At 40.0% G+C, this 22,482-nt stretch overlaps 1 protein-coding gene across 5 annotated transcripts in view; it reads right to left on the reverse strand.

The window, feature by feature from the left end:
• LOC120783818 (trafficking kinesin-binding protein 1-like) overlaps positions 1-22,108 on the reverse strand; it is a 37,492-nt gene extending 15,384 nt beyond the window's left edge. Inside the window, exons 1-3 of one of the 5 annotated variants that reach the window (XM_040117073.1) lie at positions 21,879-22,108; positions 13,133-13,327; positions 86-162 (exon numbers count right to left, since the gene is read on the reverse strand). In XM_040117073.1, coding sequence (XP_039973007.1) covers positions 86-136 — 51 coding nt within the window. In that variant the 5' untranslated portion in view covers positions 137-162; positions 13,133-13,327; positions 21,879-22,108. Of the gene's footprint in view, positions 1-85; positions 163-4,981; positions 5,466-9,925; positions 11,049-13,132; positions 13,328-16,685; positions 16,875-21,878 lie in introns of those variants that run through there. The other 4 variants (XM_040117071.1, XM_040117072.1, XM_040117070.1 and 1 more) reach the window with 4 other exon arrangements.
• Positions 22,109-22,482: the final 374 nt, after the last annotated feature.

The following is a 22,482-nucleotide window of genomic DNA, read 5'->3' on the forward strand; positions in this document are numbered from 1 at the left end:
ACTAAAGTGCCTCACAGTGTGCCTGCCAAAACTGTCCTCCTTTATGTTTTTCTACTATAAGTGTTTTTACTGGACATGATCTTACTTCTTCCAGTAGTCGAGTGACAGCATCAATGTCGCTGTAGGTCTTCGTCATCTGGCCCACTCTGTCAGCACACAACACTGAACAGAAACAGAGAGAAACGGTATTCAACACTGTGTGATTCCACTGCCCTGGTTCAAAAACATTCAACTTTCTGAAATATCTCAGTTTTAAAACGTTTTTAGAAAACCTAAAAAAATGTAAAAAGTATGAATAAGTGTCAAAAATCGGTTTTCTATCCATAACTACAGCATCTAAAACCCTTTAATAGTGTATGATGTAGAGCTGGACAATTGATGTTTAACTTGTTATTTTATATAACTCTGTTATATAAAATTCTCATTGTTTCTACCACACAATGTGGATACATGTTGGATTTCATACTGTAAATAGCATGATTGACAAATTAACAATGATCCACTGCTCTCTCTGTTGTCTCCTTTTTTCTCTACTCTTTTCTAGTTCTAAGTTTATGATTTATATTACAGTACATTCCTAGGATGTTCACACCTACATACTACACTCATACGTGACTTAACAATCTCACATACAGGTCCACTATTCATCAACCTACCTAGTGATTCAGAAAAGATAACTTAATGACTGCAGCCACAATGGCTAATGTGAAGGGCCACACCTCAGCACTGCTACAGACAGGTGAAAAATTATAGGAACCAAAGGAACCAAACCAACATAAAGTGTCTTAGTAAGGTTCTGGTCCACCATGTGCCGCCAGAACAGCTTCAGCGTTCCTTGGCATTGATTCTAAAAGCCTATGGAGCTCTACCGGAGGGATGAACACCATTCTTCCAAAAGATATTCCCTCATTTGTTGCTTTGATGATGGTGGCGGAGAGCGCTGCCTAGCATGTTGGTCCAAAATCTCCCATAAGTGTTCAACTGGGTTGCGATCTGGTGACCGCGCAGGCCATAGCATATGATTCACATTATTTTCATGATTTGAATCCCCTTGTGCCCAATGGATGGGTGTATTGTCATGTGTATTCTGTTTCTCCACTCATTTTTCAGGTCTTCCCATTAATTTGTCACCCATCTGTATTTCAGCTACATAAGAACAAGGTCATTGACAGCTCCTTCCATCCTCATTCAAAGCTGACTTTAAATTACTTTGTAATCCATTTTCAGTCCAGAGTGAAAGAATTATTCACCACAGAGGATAAAATTCAACAAACAGGGTCTCACTGACAGAATACATCACATGCAACAGTATGTTCCTCTACCTTGGGCAAAACACCCATAAGGGAGATTCAAAACAAAATAAAAAAACTAATTTCTCTGCTCCTTGAGAGTAATTGGTTTCAACATTGATTTTTATTGTGGTCGTTGGCTCATTATACAATTTGTTTGAATTTTTCTTAAGTAACGTTCACACATAATTGTAAATAAAATGTCTTGGCGGGGGGATATTAGAGTATAAGGATGTTTATTTTTTGAGAGTCTTGTGAGTCACTTTTGAGAGAGCAGGTGTATGTTACACTGTCTGGGAGGTGTAATGCCCAACATATCTTTAGGTGTTATATGGTGCCAGGAGGCACAGCAAAATAATATGATACATGCCATAACAACACGGAACAATTTTAAAATTTCAATTTCCGCTGAAATAGAAGTTTACTCCGGTTCAGAAAGGCAAATGTCATGCCAAGCAGATACACAATACTGCTAACTCAGAGGCCTCAGAATGCAAATCGGAGTTGGCCAATGCAAACAACATATTTAAATATCCTCACATAGTACATCACAGGCAGTGTATGGCAGCTGAAAACGGAGATAAAAGGCCTCAGCTGGCTATGCTTTAGCAAAGGATATTTGCCATCATTATCATCAAATATTAAACAAGTTGCACCTTTCTAACCAGACAAAGTGGAATGAGCATGCTAGTCACTGAGCAGTTTCATTCACTGAGGCATTTTGTCCGATTAAATAAGGGCACCTCAATATGTTCGTCATTCATTTGTACTCTAAGGTTTCAAAGGCTGTTTGGGATTTAAACTATTTTCCCTCTATGTTCCCATCACAAGTCAAACAACTCGTCATTGCAAATACTGATGTTGTGCTAAAGAGATTCTGCTCCAACGAGTCTACACTAAGAGTCTACAGTCACACTAGCAGCTATGTTAGGCTGTTCTTAGGTGCAGTGGTAATTTGAACTAAATGCTAATGTCATCATGGTAACAAGCTTGCAATACTAACATGCTGCTTTTAATACATGTTATGTTTACCATGTTCGCCATAGTGTGTTAGCATGCTAAGATTTGCTAAAGAGCACCAAAACTCATTAGTTTTGCAAGTACTTAATCATAACCCAAAATACTGGATCAATTTAAATTTTGACCTGATGATCGTGCCAGAGGAAAATTTGTGGAATCACCAAAGTTATTACAGTTCATCCTGTGGAGAACTTGATTAGCTGTACCAAATTACATGGCCATACATCTGATAGTTGTTGACGTATTTCAGTCTGTACCAAAGTGGTGAACAGACCAACATAGCCAACCATAAAGCTACCCCACTGTGATGGGAATCTTGTGAGCTGAATGGAAGAAGGTTCGGGAGACCCAGATGTCTTAGAGCAGAAGCACTTATTGAAGTTCGGCCAAGGATAAAAGAGATAACCCTACGAGTAAATACAGTGTAATACAATCCCATTCTGAAGGATTCCTCCCTGTCTGATTCTACGTCACATTTACTACATGTCCAAATAACGTTATTCGTCATGGAACCGCATTACATCAATACCTGTGTGAAGATTCTATTGGACACCTAAAATAGACATTAAATTACATCTGACCTAAGTCATGTTTGATAGCTGTCCTACTTCAGAGAAGGCTAGTGTAAGTAATTGACATTGAGACTAAGAGACACTGGCTGTTTTTTTTATGGCTGTGCTCTCCTCCACCAGAGGGCTAGCTTAACATTTTTTCTACTACAAGTGTAGGGTCTGTGCCATAACTTTGGTTGTTATGGTAAATGCCAATGGGGATTGGGCAACTGCGTCTTCACAGCTATGATAAAGATAAGCAATAAACTATTACCTTGAGGGCCTACTTCTAAGTGACCTGCGGGATTTAATGCCTAATATTACCTAAAGGCCTAATAATTATAAAGGTAAAATCCCTAATACCTAAAGAAGGAAAAATAAGTATACAAGTATACAGTTTACATAGTCTAAAGACTTTAATCATACAAGGCTTATGGGTTAATTTCCTACTTCAAACACTTGACACAATGTCTGATACAAGTGTGATACACAGTAAAGACACCCAGACTCCCCCCCCCCAAAAAAAAACAAAACAACCCACCCACACACAATCTTCTCTCCTCGGTGTAGTTTCAAGGCACAAAGTGTTACTGTGGGAACAATTAGGCATGACGTCACCAGAAACAACGTATGTGTATGTGCGCACACAAAAAAGAAATGCATCGCTTGTATCTGCTATCTGGCCGATTTAGATTGTACACTTGATAGCACAAGGTGCAGCCTGTTAACCTGTCACACCCTCTGCGTGTATTTGTATTTGCTTTCTATTGAAGAACATGCTGGTTTATTTCCTTGGTAACAGTCCACCCAAGTCAGATAATTAAGGTGAACTAAGTGACTAATCATAACACAAAATATTCCTACAAAGAGTTGTAGGCATATTGACATATATGACAATAAGATCAATTTTTTAGCATTATGTAAAAATATAATAAGGTTCAGAGGAGGCAGCGTTGTGGAAAACATCAGACAAGTTTGACTTGACATGACAACATGCCTGGGATCCTAGGCAGACAGCTACTAACACCAAATATAAAATTCCAGAAAATGTGTACACTTTGTGTAATCAACCTGCATCAGAAAAATATTATAAAAATATTACTATTTCCTGGTCTTTCAGTGATATCAGATGACCAGATAAGTGTACCATTTCTTTAATGATTTACTTTATTAATCCATTTAGTCACAAATGGGTGGTCAAGGAAAAGCAACTGTAATCTGGATTGTAGGAGGGGTGTAACCTTATACTGGAAAGTGATCGGGATGTTTTCTTGGTGTTTTATACTTAGAGCAGGTAACTTTAGACAGAGGCTCTCTCCTTCTTTGTCAGATGGAGGACAAAGGAGAAAATAATGTTAAAGTCAAGTCTTGTTTTCACACACCAAGATCACAACAGGTGTTACGTAAAAACTATATACAGGAAACCACCTCAGAACAGATTTCTGAAATGGTGACTCAGAGTTTTGAGTTGTGAAATACTTCACACATTCTCAAATACAGCCCATAAAGTGACCAATCATGATTGTTTCTTTAAACTGAATCTCTCTTCTATTCATGCATATTTTGTGCTAAAACCTCACTTTAGCTGTTTACTTTCAGTTAATCAAATCACAGAAGAGTCTTCCATCCCTGCTTGATAAGGTAGCTTTAGTTTATGTATACATCTTTCACATCATCACAATGCCTGTCTCTGTCTTTCATCTGTGTTTTTGAACCATGTCTGCAAGAAATTCAGGATGGCTACTCAATATTTGTGCATTTTTGTACACAGTTAAAACTGTAGCATGCTGGCCCTTAATAAACAAGCTGGAATAAAGAGCCAAGCCCATATTTGAACTTGTCAAATCAGCAGGCAGATGAACCACACTGTACTGAGACCATATACAACACTAAAATGAAGGACTGCACCTGTAGGATAATCGGACAGCCAACAGGAGACATAATACCTTTCAAAAAAGTTACGCAGGTATTTAATAATCCCCCATCAGAACAAATGAATGAAGACTGAATAATCACACTTAAACTAAGGTCAGATACACTGAGCAAGCTAGAGTAGTGAGAAACAAGAACACAAGCAGATCAGAGATAATGCCTTCAATTACAAAGATGACCACACACTACCTTCACTCAGAACTTGTTGTTCTTCATCATTTTCCTCTCCCTCTTCCTGCTGTGTACTTCCACTAGGAAGACAGACATACTCATCTTCCTCTTCCACATCCTCTTCTTCTTCCTCCTGTTCTGTGCTTTCATTACTGGGCAGACAAACATATTCCTCATCCTCCTGGTAGGAGTACTCCAGCTCGTCCTCAGGAGATGGGAGCAGTGCCATCCCCCTCTCTGGTACTACAGCTAACCAGTAAACCACAAAGCCTGCAGGTGCAACGCCATGGCTTCTACTCGTTCTGTGTGCAAGTGTTTTAATCTATGAATCAATATCTAATGTGTGTGTGTCTAGATATGAAAGTACACATCTTTCTAGCTTTTGTTACACTGAGAAGAGAAAGTGTGTATAGTGTATGTTGTCTGTCTCTCTAAACACTCCATTGTGCGTGCCCTAGTGTGTAGTTTCTGCTGTATGCATTTCTAAAATTGTGTGTATCATTTGTCCCCTGTGGTAGCTCACGAGATAACTCCCCTGACTCCTCCCCTTCTTCTCCGTGACTGCTTAGTGAATGGTCTACTCTGCATTATCACATACAGGGGGTTGGACATGCACATATACAGGAAGCTGTCCATCAACAATTTAAAGGTAATATAACTAGGTTAAAATAGATTTCACACAACAGTTGAGCATTTTAAATAATCTATAATATTTATCTTTATCCCTGTAATCCTCAACTATTCAATCTTTTCAGCTGGGGTGGGCACCAACATGTTTCTCAGCTGAGTCTCAAGCCCAACGATAGCAAAGTCCTCACGTAACCCCCCTCAAGTGAAAATACCTTGGTACAGTCCATTTAGCCTCTATGGTGACAGGGCCGAGCAAAGAATAATAGACATGTACCTGTTTTCAGGGTGGGGCCAGACACAGTGAAACCTTCACAGGTGAAAGTTTTTACACATATTTAACCCCCTGCCAGTAAGGGAAATTCATTGGATAGCAAGCTTACTTTGGGATAGAAGGGTGGCACAAAATGAAATGAAATACGGAGATATTCAAAGCTGGTTTTAAAATGCACCATATAATGTACAAACATCTATAGAATGGACTTACTGTGTAGGTTTTTTTTAAATATACAAAGACAGAGAAAGCTGAAAACAAACAAGTAGAATACAAAAGAATTGACTTGTAATCAAGTGATCCATTTCTAAAACTCACTTCTCCCTCTCAAGAAACTATGGAGTCTTTTGTTCAATCTATATCTAATCTATAATCTCTATATAAATATAGAGAAAGAATCCCAAACTACTGCCTGAAAACTGGCATGAAAGCATCTGTTACTGTCAACTTTAAATGCACAAAAAGACAGAACTGAGTCAGGTTCACCAGACTGAATTGGGGTTTCTAGAAAATGGACACAAAAGGACGAGCCCTTCCAATACTTCAAAACTTGTCTTTAGAAATTTGTTTCACTATTGGCAAAGAATGAACAATTATTTTTACCTTATAGCATATTCCGCACTTTACTGCTATTTAGTTCCATTGAAACTGAGACACTTCTTTGTGGCTTATTGATCTAAACTTAGATGGGTGCTCATCCAAATACATTTCAATTAGCTCTTGAGACTTAAATAAAAACTAGCATGGTATAGTTTTCTTACTGCTCATTACCATCCATTAAGGTAAGTATTGGAGCCTCTTTAGAGAAATGCATAAATATAGTTACTAATGTAATTTTCTTAACATAATATACCTTTACAGTTTCTTTCACATTAATAAAGACAAACATAGAATAACTGTATACTGTATGTCAATGGACATGCCACATGTCCATCTGAGCTGAACTACTAAGACCTGATCCTTCATAAACTCATATAGGCCATGTCAAAGCAGTGCAATTTTCTGCTCATTAGTCATTGCTCAAGAGTTATAATTACTGTAATTGGTCTAGAAAACTGATGCCAGCTCAGTACTGTCCTGCATGCTTGAGTAACTCCACTCAATGGTCCTATGGGTGCAATGCTGCAGGCAACAAAAGAGTCCTCAACAAACTCCCCTCAGTGCTTCTGAGCAGTGTTTCCCTCCCTGTTTTCCTATTGCTTTTCTGGTCACATTCACTCTTTACACTCCACTTGTTTTTCCATTTTCCCTCCAATACAACCTCACCCCTTTCACCTCACTTGTCATTTAAGATTCTATTAACATACTTTGTACAGCAGTTTTGAGGAAAATTACTACATTTTACTCAGTTACATGTATATAACCCTGTTAAAAATCCAGAAATCCAGCTAGTTAAAAGATTGCCCACTCGTAGCTAAATATGCCACATCTCTCAACTCGTATTCTTCCTGCCTCTTAGATCTCCTACTCCTACTCCTTTCCTTTGTTACAGCAACTGTAACAAAATTACCAATATAGCAGCAACTGCCAGGGAACTACTACCTTCCAGTGGTAAGTTTAGACTTCTGTTTTAAAAGCAAATGCCAACTCACATGATTAAAGAGAGTCAATTCAAAATTTAAAAATATTATCTATGCAGACATTGAAACAAAGATATAATTAATTTGCAGTGGTTGTAACAGTTCTTAAAACCCCATCAAAACTTAAATGCTGACAAAAAAAAAAGGAATCGATGTTTTTTCCTCTCAGGTTCATTGTGTGTCCTACAACTATCCCTCCGCCCTGCTACATCCCCACAGTTTGCCCTCTTTTTTGGCCCCAGCCCTCTGTCCTGGTCACTCTCTGCCCATTCAGCCATTTGATTTGAAGGTTTCCAAAAGTTCCACAAGAATATTTGGCAGGCTGCTATTGACAAAAGCGGCTTAGAGCACCATGCAAAGCACTGGGCTAAATATAAACCAACCTACTTCCACATCCCTCCCTTGCATATCTCAGAATAAAACCAGCTGTTTTCTATTTCTACCTCTTCACTCCACAAGAAGATTTATCAAAGAACCTGCACGTACTCTCATTTGGTTATTTGATCAGTTCAGCATAAAGCACAGTAAAACCTGTTGTCAGAGTCTAGCAGGAAACATTTGTCTCTAAAAAGTCAAAGACTGAATACCAAAATTGGGGTGGCTACCACAGCTAAATAATATAGCAGACATTTAAGCTGCACTACTCATATTCAGGAGGCGCTGATCTGTCTCAAACTGTTATGTAACTATTTCTACACAGCATCCCTGACACACATACACAATATAGTTCACATAAAAACTTATAATCATATTATCTTCCTCTATACACTAGATCGTCATATTAAATGCAAAGTTCAATTTTATCAAAAAATACTACACAAATCATCAAATACACAAAAATGCACGTGTGTTCAGCCAAATGAAAAGCAATTATTGCAGTTGATAGCTGCATTAAACAGAACATCAAGGCATGTACTATAACAAGATGCATTATAAGGTGACAGGAAAACCAAGACCAAGACAAGAAAGCAGAGCAAGAGGCAGTGCCTAAAGGCTGGTAATAAACCACTGCTATAACCGGCTGTTAGTAACATGTGACACATGACAAGGCACCATCAGTCCTCCACATGTCTTTGCTGTGAATGTGTGGATCAATCAATAACCCACACAGATTACATACTGTAGCTGCTGCAAGACAAAAACACAAGCTGTCGTAACACACTGGGGTACATTACATAAATGCACTGCACCAAATTCTCCGATTAATGGGTAATTTTAAAGCTGTGAGGCCACCGTTTATTAACAGCACTTATTTGTTCCTTATTGTTCGCTACATTTTTTTTAACATGTGTTTGTTTGTTTTGTTTTTGCCAGTCTCCAATCCCAATAAAATTACATTTACATTTTAAGATTGCTTGCAAACATTTTCAAATGTCCTGATATGGAGATTATTTCACTGCTTCCACTTTCTCTCGACAAAGTTTCCTCTCACATTGTCACTTTGACAACCTCCCTGTCGCCTCCGTCTTCACTACATATCTGTCTTCACAATAAACTATATTGCCACCTGTGACTTTTAGTTGTCTCTCCAGGTCAGCTGCTACCCTCATCTTTTTCAGCAGCTGTGATAAGCAGGTAGCTGGCATCAGCACGGAAAGCCCTCTAGTCCTGATCCACAACCAACAGAGAGGAACCATGACAAAACCCAGTCCCATTTCCTACACTTAAATCCACAGCTAGTTGTATAAGCTACTCTTTGGGCCTACTCTGGAAGCCACACTGACTCAGCTGCCACAGAGCACTTGCTACAACACCTACTGTATCCAGCAGTCACTGCCTGCTGTAGCCACAGCTTTAATGCTGCTGTATTTGTGTTATCCGTAGCATCTCCCTTGATATTTTCTTGTAGTGTGAATGTCCAGTCCATAGGGTCACATTCTCTTGCTTGTCTTCGAAGGAAACAAGCAGAAAGAAAACAGTTTACGCTGATTCCAGTAGAGTTTGATGTAAAAGATGGCAAACAGGTTTTATCCTTTTTGAGCTAGAATAATTTTAATCCACTTTAAAAAAAAAAAAAAAAAAAGTGGTTTAATATTGATCAGTCCACCTTAATCCTGCCACTACTTGTAATCCTGCTACTACTTTTCACTCTAACCTCAGTCCTACTCACCAAAGGACACGTTATAAAACCTGGCCAGTGGTTATCAAATGCTGTTACAACACATGCAGTATGCATGCCACCCTCAAAGCACTTTTTATATTTGTACCATTAAATCTGTGTCAGTTTCTTTATATTTACATTCCATGAAAGCTGGGATCTGGATCTAATGCATTGTGCAGCAAACAGTTCTCTCGTGGTTTCTAGGAAGCTCTTGTCTTGTCTTGGTACTGTAATTCCTTTTTTTTTTGCAACAGTTAGACTTCCTAATGTATGCATTTCAACATCAACATCTTATACATCTACATTCCCAATAACACCACTCTACTAAGCAGTTTGAGTCTTCAACAACTACATGTCATTGCATAAAACTATTGTCTTACCATCAGTACACTCTTCATAGTACCAGTCCAGTTCATAGTAGTCTGCCTTGACAAACCTCTGGCCTCTGTTCTGGCCTCGTCTCTTCATCCTCACTGCTCTGACACACAGCTGTATGGTTTCCAATGTCCCAGCATACTTAGCTTCCTTGAAAAACCCGAATGTTCCAGCATGCTTAGAGTGAACCAGCTATCACTGGGGTCTTATTGGTTACTGATAGTGTCCGTTGGTCAGTCAGTCAGTGCTCAGTTCTGCTATTCCAGCATGCTTAGCAGTTACCAGCTGGCACACGGTCAATTATGGTGAGTGTCTGCCCAGGCTCATCATATGTTGTTTCTGTCCCTCTCTCATTAGCAGCAAACGGTCAACGCTTTATGCCCCATATTTGTTGTGGTGCTGGTCCCATTTCTGCGCGTCATCCCGCAGAACAGTTACTTGCGTCATCAGTTGCCAACAGAAAAAAACCATTGTCACTTTATTGTCCTTTGTCCATCAGAAATTCCTTACTGTTTCAGTAAATCTGCCATTTGGATACTGCCATCTTTCTTCAATCTGTGGTGTCTCTCTCTCCTTTGGCTTGTCTTCTCTCTTTTCTGTCCAGCAGTTTACCTCAGTCACTCCAAAGCTTCAGCAAACGTGTCAGATTCTATCCTCTGATGTACACATCCATTTATATCTTCATGTCAATTTATCTTCCTGTGCTCCTGCCAGTCTGTCCTCTGGCTGTGTCTTTCTGGTCATATTATTACCCTTGTCTTCCCTTTTGCAACATTCCATTCTCAATGACAGTACTATCTCTACACATCTCTCACAATGACTCAATAAACACAGAGATACAGAGAGTGAGCAAGCAGCAGCAGCAGCAGTCACGGGTTTTGCAGCAGAAGTGATGATAATCATGACACAGTTGGGTGGGCGGGGTTAGAGGATGCCTCCAGCCAATCAGATAGATCAGTATTCTCAGCTTGCTCCCACCCTCCATTCGTGTGTCAGCATCTCCCCCTCCTCTCCTCTACTTTGTCCTTCTGTGTGGTTGCTATAGTAACAGGCTCAGACTCCAAGGCCTGAGGCTAAGCAGCATGTAGAAACAAGTCAGTAGGAAAAGAGTGTAGCGTTGGCAGAGGTGACGTGGCTCGCCCAAAATGAATGATCACAATGGTTATTCAAAGATTGGCTATTTTAGCGGGGAAGTGATGAAATAAACACATGCACAATGCACAGGAGATGAGCAAAATTCCATGTCACTCTGCTTAGAAGTGCTTAAAGAGACTGATGCTGCATATTATGAAGTATAGCTCGAAGGACTCAAATGCTCACAGGATGGAGTTAACAAAAGGCCAAAACAACTAGCTTACAGGCTAGCTGCTCACTGTCAAACTGATGCCTATTAGGAGGAAAACAGTATGAGTTTCTGATGCAGTGGGACACAGCAACTCCTGCTAATGAACTGACTTGCACACATTTTTATGCTAACAAGCTAGAGGAGTGATAACTGCTCTAGATTTTTACTTGATGCAGTGACGTTGCATCAGCCCTGACTCAGAGATTCAGTTACAGCTCACAATCTGCTATTACGACATGATAATACATGAATTATCACTAAACTCCTGAAATTGTATGAATAGAAAATATATTTTAAAAATGATTAAATCCATTGACTACTTTTTATGCAAGTTCGCAGTTGCGATGAAATTATAAGATCAATAAAAACAATACTATCGATATAACTGCAGAAATCAAATAAAACTATCTTGTACATACATCAAAGTGAAATCCCATGTTTATCACATACAATAACATATTTTTAAGAAATCATTACAATATATAATATATATATGTAGTGAACTTCCACTGGTCTCTTTTAAATGACTGGTCAACCGTATCCACTTACATTAACTGTTATTTTTCATATGGTTGACAACATTGATCACCACCTACCTTATAGCTTAAATGGCTATGGGAATATCTATCAATCAGACAACTATCTCCTTTGTTTAGTGAGACATGTGGGGGTGATGTTATCACAACATGGAGTTGCTCCATGGTTGCTCTCTATTGCTCAGCTGGCCCCATGCCGTTAATCACATATAAAAAAAAAACAAAACAAAACACTCAGATGATGTAACAGTGTGCGCATTAACCAGTAATTCAAAGCCTGTTCCCACAATTTCACAAACGGGAGCTCCGGGTAAAGATGAATGTTAAAGAGGACAAATATATGACCTATAGGGCCCTTTATGATGGCTAGTGTGGTGAAACATGGCTTTATGACCAGAATGAAATCAGTATGACCCATCACTGCTCATTCATCATGGGTGTTGGGGAGTCAGTACCTGGCGATCTGTTTGAAGCAACAGTGAGGAGCAATGTGCTTCCAGTAGGCATGGGAGAAGTAACTGTAAACAATACAGTTGATAATAAAGCACAAAAGTGATGCTGAATATTTTGTCAAACACCCCTTGCATAATCTCTCATACTGTTTCTTATGTAACATGACCTTATCATTGCCTCTTAGCCTGGCTGGCTATTATGAATGTCAAGGCTAGGGTGTCCATGTCAGCATGGGACATCGAGGTGAAGTTACAGTTCTTAGTTAAGCCTATTTATAAGACGCTTGATGTATTTTTAGACCCCCGCTTTAATTCGGAGTCACTGCTCAAGCAGACATGATCAGAACTGCATTATTGATGGTGAAGAAAAAACAAAAAAACAAAACACTTTACGTTCCCTTGGTTTGCCGTGTGCAGGGTGTACACGTGTTTGGTTTATAGCTGGCATAGAGGGCAACCATAGGGCAGCTCTTAGGGTGATAGACACGTGTATAAAAACACAACAGTGGACTGAGTGGAAGAGATAGCAAAACATCAGCCAACAGAGAGAGAGAGAGAGACACAGCTATCAGGTATGTTTGTTGTGGCAACCATGACCAGCTGTCGCACCCACACTGTGTTGGGCAGATGGCCATCTCGCTCTCCTTCTCCCTCTCTGATTCCTGCTCACTCAAGGTCATTATGGATCTTAAATCTATCAACTCTCAATCTTAAATCCTCATTGTCACTGTCCAATAACAGTGCCCTGAAGGTTAAATCCAGAAGTCTAATTTTATGTCCACACAGTGTGACTTAATTTTGTGGTTAAGAATTTTTAACACGGCAATTTCAGGGACATATCCATGGATGCAATTTGAAAACAATATATGATCAACTTACAGAAGTATTTGAGGGTCTCATCTATTTGTTCAGTCGTCAGGTCGAGGGCAGAGTCAGGGTCCACCAGTGGCGTGTGCAACCAATCATCTTGGTCGTAGCCGAAGATGGTGTCGGCCCTCAGCTTGTAGACTGGCAGCTGTTCCTCCAATAAGCTGATAATCTCAAGCTCTGGCAAATCAGTACTGTTACACACATCTGTAAAGACAGAAAGAGAGACACTTTACAGTATATGTTCTTTTCTTTGGCAATAATATGTTTGTTTCAGTCATTATGTATTACTTATAGGCAGTGGACATAGGTAATGTTGTCTTAAGCAGAGACAAGGGTTGGTGATGACCACAATTTCCCAGTGTCAGTTCTGGTCATTTTAATACTACTGGGCAACCCTTTTTCATTGGAAAAGCATCCCAGGAAGACATTTCAGCAGTTTATTTTAACTGAAAGTATAGGATTCCCTCTAGTGGCCAACTGAGGAACTAGCCAATTTCTCATTGCAACTGCTCTGTAGCACTCGAAAATGGTTCATTTATTTCCATTTGCATCCTCAGTTAAATGAATTCAGATGCTTACTTCAGGCAAGGCAGTTCAATGTAACTCCTCTGGTCATGTTAGATAATAATAAAAAAAAAAAATAGAATGAAACATGTGCCACAGCATCTCTCAGAAGTTGCAATGATGTAAAAAATTAGAAAAACGCCTTATAGCCCATATTATCTAGACCCATAACTGCTGACTACTCAAAAGATAGTAATGCAATAGTATTCCAAACCCAACAACACATTTTTGTCTCCTTTGTACACAGTACATATAAGGAGTGTTTTACTAGGTATGTCAAATTCTACTGTATAATATTTATTTCTCAAATATCTGTGTAGCCAGCTGATAGAGATTCAGTATTAATCTCAAAAGGCACAATAAATGCAAAAGTGGGGACTGTTTGAGGGAAAGTCTCGCTACTAGCTCCAAGATCCTGCTGTCTCCTTAACAAAGTCTTTCTTAACAGCCTTCTACTTCAAACCACTGAGTCAACCAGAGAGCCACATGTCTGTGCTGCTGCGGAAAACTGAATAATCTTACATAAGCTTTCAGCTATGTGCCTCGCTGTTCACACATCACTTTAGTGTGCTATTAAAAATGGGCATGCATTTAGGACTCTATTAGGGAGCACTTACTCTCTGTTCTCACACAGAATTCAGGTTTTAGTCACTTTTTCAACACAAATGTCGAATAGAGAAGCTCTTAGACACAATGAGAATTAACATACAGTGAAGATAATGTCCTTTGTTTCTCTGTTTCTGGTTCTGTGGCTCTCATCTGCTGTTTGTCTCTCACTCTCCGTCTATGTCTCTCTAACAATGCTGTCTCTCACAGTCTGCTAATCCAGACTGAAAGACCGACTGTGCTGAAAAAGGGAAAGACATACTCATACGCACGCACACACGCACAGACAGCAGCTGGGGATTCATTTAGCAAGCACAGCCAGTGAGGCTTCAACACAGGAATAATTATTAGACTGAATTACAGTTCATACCATTGCCAATAGAAAAGTTACATTTTATTATTAAATATTGTTTTTACTAATTTGTGCCACCAAGAGTAGTGTGATGTTTCTCATGCGATTCTTACTATTGTCTATGGCTAATCATACATTTGGTTTAAATCATTCTATTACATCAACAGTCTTTTCACTAGACACAATATACATTGCAGCAGTAGACTAACAGATCTTAGAATTTTGAACAAATCTTCTTAATCTAACTTGTTTTTTTTTTTGTTCCAAAAGTTTGTATCATCACATGCAATCAGTACTGCTACCACTCAAAATAAGTAAGTACAATTATAAAGATGATAAGCCAGGGCTTTTTTTTCAAGCAAGTACACGTATCAAGTGAGCAGCCATATAAACTGTCAAGTTAACTTTTTGGAAATATCAAGTTGTCTTAAATACCCAAATAATATTCAGACAAACCTGATCCTGAGGATGATGTTGTTATTCAGATTAACAATATTTCCCAGTCCTACTGATGTGAAATATGACCTGTGCACTTCAGCTCCTAAAGTGTGTACTGACAGGACGTGGATGAGGATAATAATAGCACAAACTCTTCATGCTGTGTTTGCTGACAAAAGGTCAATGGAGACAGCAAAAAGTGATTGTGTGTGTGTGTAGTATTTGTTAAAGACAAATATAATAGTTTTTCAGTTTTAGAATAATCTCTTTCTATTAAATCCATAAAGACAACTAAGTATGAATGTGTTCACTTATATAGGTTTCATTTAACTGGAAATTGTTTTCACAATTCTCAAATGTAGTAACTGTTGCTAAAAACATTGCTTACAGCACAAAACAAGTTAACCGGGACTATCCAAAGTACAAGGTAAATGGACTGTTGGTGGTACCAGTGTTTTTGACTCGTGAATATTTATTTCTATACACTTAAAACACCGCGGATGGTATTTTCTCTGTTGAAAACTCTTAGATGATAAACTATATCATATCATATTTTCACAGACCACCAGAAACCAGCACACAAGGTCAACTTTACAAATAATAGGGACAAAGTGACTAACATTTATATTTAGTGTCAAGGGTATAATATTAAAGAATCACCTGATAGTGGCATTTCATGTTTTAACTGCTCAATTTAGACAAAGTTGATATACGACCAAGAAAGGTTCAAGTTCAAGTTCAATATTCAAATGTAAATATAGACTGCCGGCACCAAGAAGACAAGCTGCAGGGACATGCCAACTTTAATAACATCTAGTAGTCACCAGAGGAAGAACGTTCAAATGTAAGAATAGGCCACTGTCACACTGTTGATCTGAGCAATAAACACACCTACATGTGCAGAGGACACAGAGTCAGAAAGGCAAAAAGACTGACAGACAAGTGTCAAAATCAAGATCAGGTCATTATTTAGGCTGTAGAAATATACTGCTAATGATGAATGATTACACAGAGTCATACACAGAGTTTGGTCAAGTAATAAAGGAGACTTTTTAGAGAGCTTCCTTCCTCCACTTGATGCACGCAAGCACAAACACTGTACATACAGTATAGTATAACTTAGTGTAGTAGAGAGACCCTAAATTAGGTTACTAAAGAGAAGGGTATACAAGCAAATGGGCTGGATTCAAACTAGCCACTCATTATATTGGTGTCAGACCTTAGAATCACCTGGATATGACTTTAGAAGTGTTACTAAGCAGACTGTTTCCCTCCTGTTAACCTGCAGAAGTGCTACGCATGGCCAAGTTAAAAATGCAAGTTGGTGGAATGGAGAAAGTTCCAAACCTGCTTAAGGTTTGGAATTTTATATTCATCATCGGACATTTAAAAAAAGTTGAAAATGCAAATATTGAACTTGTAAAGGCGAATACCTAAAGGCCAAACAGGGAGCAAACAACCACGTGACTCAATGACAAGCAAAAACAGGCAGAGATAGAGACAGCAAGAGAACTTTATCCAGATGTTAGCCAGACTAGTCATAAACCTGACTAGAGACCAGGCGAAACTGGCAGAAAACCGCGCTGTGTAGAGTGTACTCACTCATGGTGCCTGAAGCCCGACAACCACCGACTCTCCTGCCCTCCAATCACATTTTCCACTGGTCCAGGAGAAGGCAAGGTCGCGAGAAATAACACAGAGAGGAGAGAGAGAAAGAGAGTTGGGAGGGTGAGAGATAGGAAGAACAAGGGAGAGGGAGCTAAAAGTTTTAGAGGACGGAAGTACGTGCAAGAGACGGAGAGAGAGAGAGAGAGAGAGACAGACAGAGAGAGACAGAGAGAGAGAGAGAGGGGAAAAGAGGGAGGGTAGAGTGAAGAGGAGAAGAGACCTAAGCCAAACTGGTTCGTCATGCCTGACATGCCAATGACGGAATCTAGATGGACCGCCCCCCGCTTGCTCAACTCCCCCCACCCCACCCCCCTTCCTCCCAACAGACCCAGCTGGGCTCTTCCTATGAGCTGTACCATGAACACACACACACACACACACACACACACACACACACACACACACACACTCTCGCTCTCTCTCTTCCTATGCTATATAAACACACAGTGTGGTTAACAGCAGGCCTGAAGCTGTTCTTACTGTTTTACTGTTGGTGTTTCAAGCTGCTCTGATCAAGGGATCAGATTTAATACAGTTACAGCATTAATCATGGCTTGTCCAACACGTGCAAAGCTGCAGCAGAAAAACTGCCAAAAACCCACTCAGAGTTGGGCGAACTATAATCCACTAGCACTTGGGACCAGTTTTCCCCATTGAAGCCATTCAAGGAATTCAACCAAATACTGCAATACTTTTATAATGGAGCTAGAGCACAGGCCTGTCTAGAATTAGACTGGGCTGTGAGCTTCACACTACAAATTGCCAGACAGGACAGCACACTGGTTTGGTTACAAAGGCTAGCAGTAAGAGATACTGTACATGTGATTTCAATGCTTTATGGTCACACAAAACAGGGTCATGTGTTGGTTTTGTCAATCAAGAGTCAAAAGGCACGTGGTTTTTGAGAGAAGTTTCCCATTTGATCTCATCAGAGAAACTGATCCAAAACCAGTAATTAAGAGTAATGCAATGGATGTTTTGTACGGTAACACAAAAAGACATAAAATGTGCAAAATGTTCCACTGGAATATAATACTGTATAACAACTAGCTGACAAGTAGACATTTTGAAATGAAATGAAATTAGAATACATTTTAAAGCTCCTGTTGTGTAGTATTCACAGATGCAAGAGCTGGACACAATCAAGAGAGGAGGCATGGACATGATTGGGCATGTGGTCATATCAGATATGTGAACGTCGCATGCCAACAACAATAACATAGAAGAACAACTTTTACGAGCCTGAAAAATAAGCAAGACGAGAGAAAACAAGAAAGAATTGTGCATGCTTTTGCCTATTCTGTTTAAGGGTGAAACCAATATAGCTGAAATTGTCAAAAAAAAAAAAAAAAAATCAATGTTTTCAATGTTTTCAAGGCTCTTGCAACAACAAAACAAATGCAGTTCAGCCTATTCTGTCGAGCATGCAGTCAGCCAGTCTCCTTACTGGTGGTTCTACATTGGATCATTCAGACCTTACTGTACAAAAACACTGTATCCATGGCAAAAGTGTAAGTTAATTAGTGCGACATACATGTGACGGAGCCCAAGTTCATTTAAAATCCTACAAAATGACTACACTCCTCCAATAAAGTTGACTACACCGACAGACGGTCTTCAATTGATCCGTCCATCCATCTATTAGTTATACCGCATATAATAGAGGGTCAAGGGGATGCTGGAGGCAATCCCAGCTGACATTGGGTGAGAGGCGTGGTAACTCCCTGGACAGGTCACCAGTCTATCACAGGGCTGACACTCAAAGACAAACAACCATTCATGCTCACATTCAAACCTACAGGCAGTTGAGAGTTGCCAGTTAACCTAATCTGCATGTCTCTGTACTGTGGGAGGAAGCCGCAGTACCCAGAGGAAACCCATACAGGCTCTAGGGCAATAGTTTTGATCACTTTATAGAGACACCACTGGGGCAACACAGTTTCAGGCTCATTTTACTTAGCTCTGCCTCTACTGTGTGTATGTGATAATGCAAACAGTGAACACGACCCAAGCTCAGCACAGTGGCTGTGCTCGCATGCCGTGATTGGATCAGAGTCAGGCAGCATACTCAGCAGTTTGGATTCTACTCTGTTTGTCCACTTACATAACTTTGTCTCTGTCTCACTCAAGTTCTCTGTCCTCTGTCTCCCTTCTGTCTGCCTGTTTGTTCCCGATCCCTCTTCTCCTGACCATGCACCCCATAATTTCACAGTTACTCAACTCTTTACATCACTGTTGGCTGGTAACCACGGAGAATTAACCTTACGCCCAGGAACTGCCCCATGGCAACGAGCTGTTCTATTCAGCTCTTTGTGTTCATTTATCCTCTAGACTTTTTGAAATTGTACACACATACACACTCCCACACAAACTCTCTCTCTCGGTGAGGAAGTATTTAACTAGAGAGTTAGGCAGGGAGACAATAACAGTGACAGACAGAAGGATGAGAGAGAGATGGAAGGAAATGAACTTAAGTTCTTTTAACATAGAAAAGAACTTAAAATGTTAAAAGTCTATACATCTAACTTAGAATGTAAAGTTAGGTTTGCTATAGTATTCCTATCATACCAGCAGATGGCAGCACCTACCTAACCTCTTCAACTGTCTTGCCCTTGAATGACTTCAGTGTTTAAGAAGCATGACAACAGCATGTCATTTCCACATTTGATTTTGCAAAACACAAGTGTTACACTATTGGCTGTTGCACCAACATGCCACCAATCTGTTTCGGACAAGGATGAAACGTATGAGTTTGTCTGATGAAATCAAGAACTCAATGTTTTTGTTTCTTTTTTTAAACTTTGACACCCACCAAATAAGAATCTTAGAAGATCAGAACATTGCAATACACCAGTAGATAAAAAAAAAGATGAATGTCAAATAACATTAAGATTTGAAATCCCAAGCAATGCTTGTGACCCTGGAATCTAAATATAGTTTCAGCACTCGAGAAAGAGAAGAGTGAAGCAGTGACAATGCAATGTTATTTTTCTCCTGGGTGTATATTTAGTGATAAATCAATTTACACTGACAGTACCACAACTTTAGGTGCTCCTTTTGATTTGTCCCCCACCTGCTTACATAAGAATGGTTTAGCGGCACGCATAAAGAAGTAGACATTAATGCACTGATTGAGTGACTGTAAAAAAATTACTGCTCCCTCCCAGCACAGGGACTTCACAAATCTACAAGCACACACAGCATCAAGCAATTAATTCTCCTGAAAAAGCTCTGGTGTATATAGTATATAGTTATTAAAATTAAGCTAAAAATTAAAAATCATATCATAGCATTGATGCCCTGGGGTTGTCAGTCAAAAATATTTCTTCAGTCCAAAGCTATTTTTAATAAGTAAACAGCAGTCACCACACCCGAGTGGTGAAGCTAATGCAGAAGTGTATTAAGGGGCAGCCCTGCTTACATGAAGTTTCTGACTGTCTGAAGTCAGTTGAGCAATGGCTTTGTACCAGCTACAGAAGATGACAAGTATCTAACCTTTATTACGGTCATGCTAAACTGATGCCCCAAGCTTGAAGAAAATGAGACAAGAAAATCCTATTCTGCTCATTCATTCACTCTCGATTCCCACCAGTTTTAAAGAGATGATTGTAAAGGTTGCTAGGCCATCACACAAGTCCTCAAACTCAACTAGCTCGAAAAAGTTTACAAATCGCCATGGTACTCCGGTTTCCTCCAATCGGTGAACTGATGACTCTAAATTGCCTACAGTCAAATGTTGAACTACAGTAGTGAATGGTTGTTTATCTGTATGTCCTAACCCTGTAACAGACTGATAACCTTTGCAAGGTGTAACCTGCCTCTTGTCTAATGCATACTGGGGTCGGCTCCAGCCCTGTTTGACCCTGTGAAATGATAAGCTGATTTGGAAACGGAATAGATGGATGGATGGATGAACATTAGGGCCAAGAATGTGCTGTGTTCAAGCTGAAAAAAACCCATCAGAAGCTCCAGATTTTTCAATACCTTGCTTGAAGGGGCCGTTCAAATTAAAGCGAGGAACTGAGGTCATGGTCAAGGGTGGGAGGGAATGTGCTTGGGAGGGCCCTTTTTCCTGCTGTTTGTATTAGTATGAAACTGCCATAGTCTCAATCACTGCTGAACTGACTCTTTAGTCTGGTGCTGTATGGAAACCCTTGGAAACCCTCATGGCCTTACTCAAGTAGCTTTTGGCCAAGCTGTATTCAGCTCCCTTTCCCCTCCCCTCGGCCTGTTCCTCACTGTTTCACAAGGCCCTAAACTCCTTATTTAACAGAGGAATAGCACTGTTGCTCTTATCATGTTTCTTGAGAGGTTTTATCACAAGACAAGGAGGAGACTGTGTGCTGGACTCATCACTTATTGTAATGCTTAATGTTTCAGCTCTGGTCCAGTACTCTGGAGACAGATTTTAAAAGATTTGTCTGTCATCAGTTTTTGTTTCCAGGTTTGGACAATCTAGACCACTGCATGATTACAGCTTCAAGAAAATTAGCATCAACAGCCATTAATATTTTATGTGACATCAGTTATTAAAAGCATCTGTTAGATATTTGGTCTAGACATGCTCATTCAGACTGTAAAAAAGAAAGGTGACATGCCACAGTGCAGCTAAATTCTGACCATTGGAGACGAGACCTTAATGTCCCTCTGCTCTCTCGGAGAATGAGGGTGGGGAAAAAAAATAGAGGGGGACATTAGTGAAAGAGTTGACAGACACAGTTCACTGGGAGCTCTTCTCTCTTTCACATGCTGGCTTATACACAAAGCTGAGGTCCCCTAGAGCTGCATTACTGACAGGATGTGACATTAGAAAAGGGTCAGAGGGAAGGACAGTTTCTCACAGCTCCAGATGCCTCACTCCCACACGCAGCATCTTCCACAGGCTGCTATATTCCGCCCAGCATATTCCAAACTATTAGAAATGGAGAGCTGTTATTGTTGGAAACATTTTATTGGGTTAAATTCTGATGTAGAACTTCTATGATATACTAGTGCGGAAAGTCTTCGAGTAAAGCACTGCTGAGAGTTGAATTAGATATTTATGCATCTAGTGCTGATTCGACACGGCCAAATGGATTCCAGTAAGTTTTGTCTACCTATAGTTATAACGTATGCATGCAACATTACCAGTAATGGTCTCTGCATCTCTGTAGGTGGCCGGGAACTCCTGGAGTGCAGCCGGCAGATTTGCCTCACTGACATACTCCTCCTCTTCCTCCTCCTCGCTTGCCAATCGGAGCCCTGGGTCGTGGAGCTGAGATATGTTTATATGGTCCAAAGACTGTTTAGGGGGTGGGGCAGAGGAGCAGGAACAGGTGAGGGGAGGCAGAGTCTTCGGGTCCAGCTTGGCGCTGAGTGGTTACCGATTTAAGGCAGGACAAGCCATGGACAAACTTGGACTTGCCAAAACAAGAATGGGACAAACTAGATTCTTCTCGAGTGCATTATTTGACTGGACCTGGACAAAGCTGATCAGGGTGTCTCACCAGCACAAGACAGGGGGGAGCAGGCGCAGAACCAGAACAATGCACTTGGATGTACGGAAGTTTTTCAATGCCTACCTATAAGAGAAAAAGAAAAACAGCAGAGGGGAGGAGGAGAAGACTGTCAATGTGCAACCATTTTTTTAATCACTAGTTATAAATGGCACATACATAACACAGTTAGGCTTAAAAATCTAACTCATTAGTTTAATATGTGGGAACGAGTGCCCATTTACAGTATTTGCTTT

The sequence above is a fragment of the Xiphias gladius genome, chromosome 22 (genome assembly GCF_016859285.1).
Source record: "Xiphias gladius isolate SHS-SW01 ecotype Sanya breed wild chromosome 22, ASM1685928v1, whole genome shotgun sequence".
NCBI classification, from domain to species: domain Eukaryota; kingdom Metazoa; phylum Chordata; class Actinopteri; order Istiophoriformes; family Xiphiidae; genus Xiphias; species Xiphias gladius.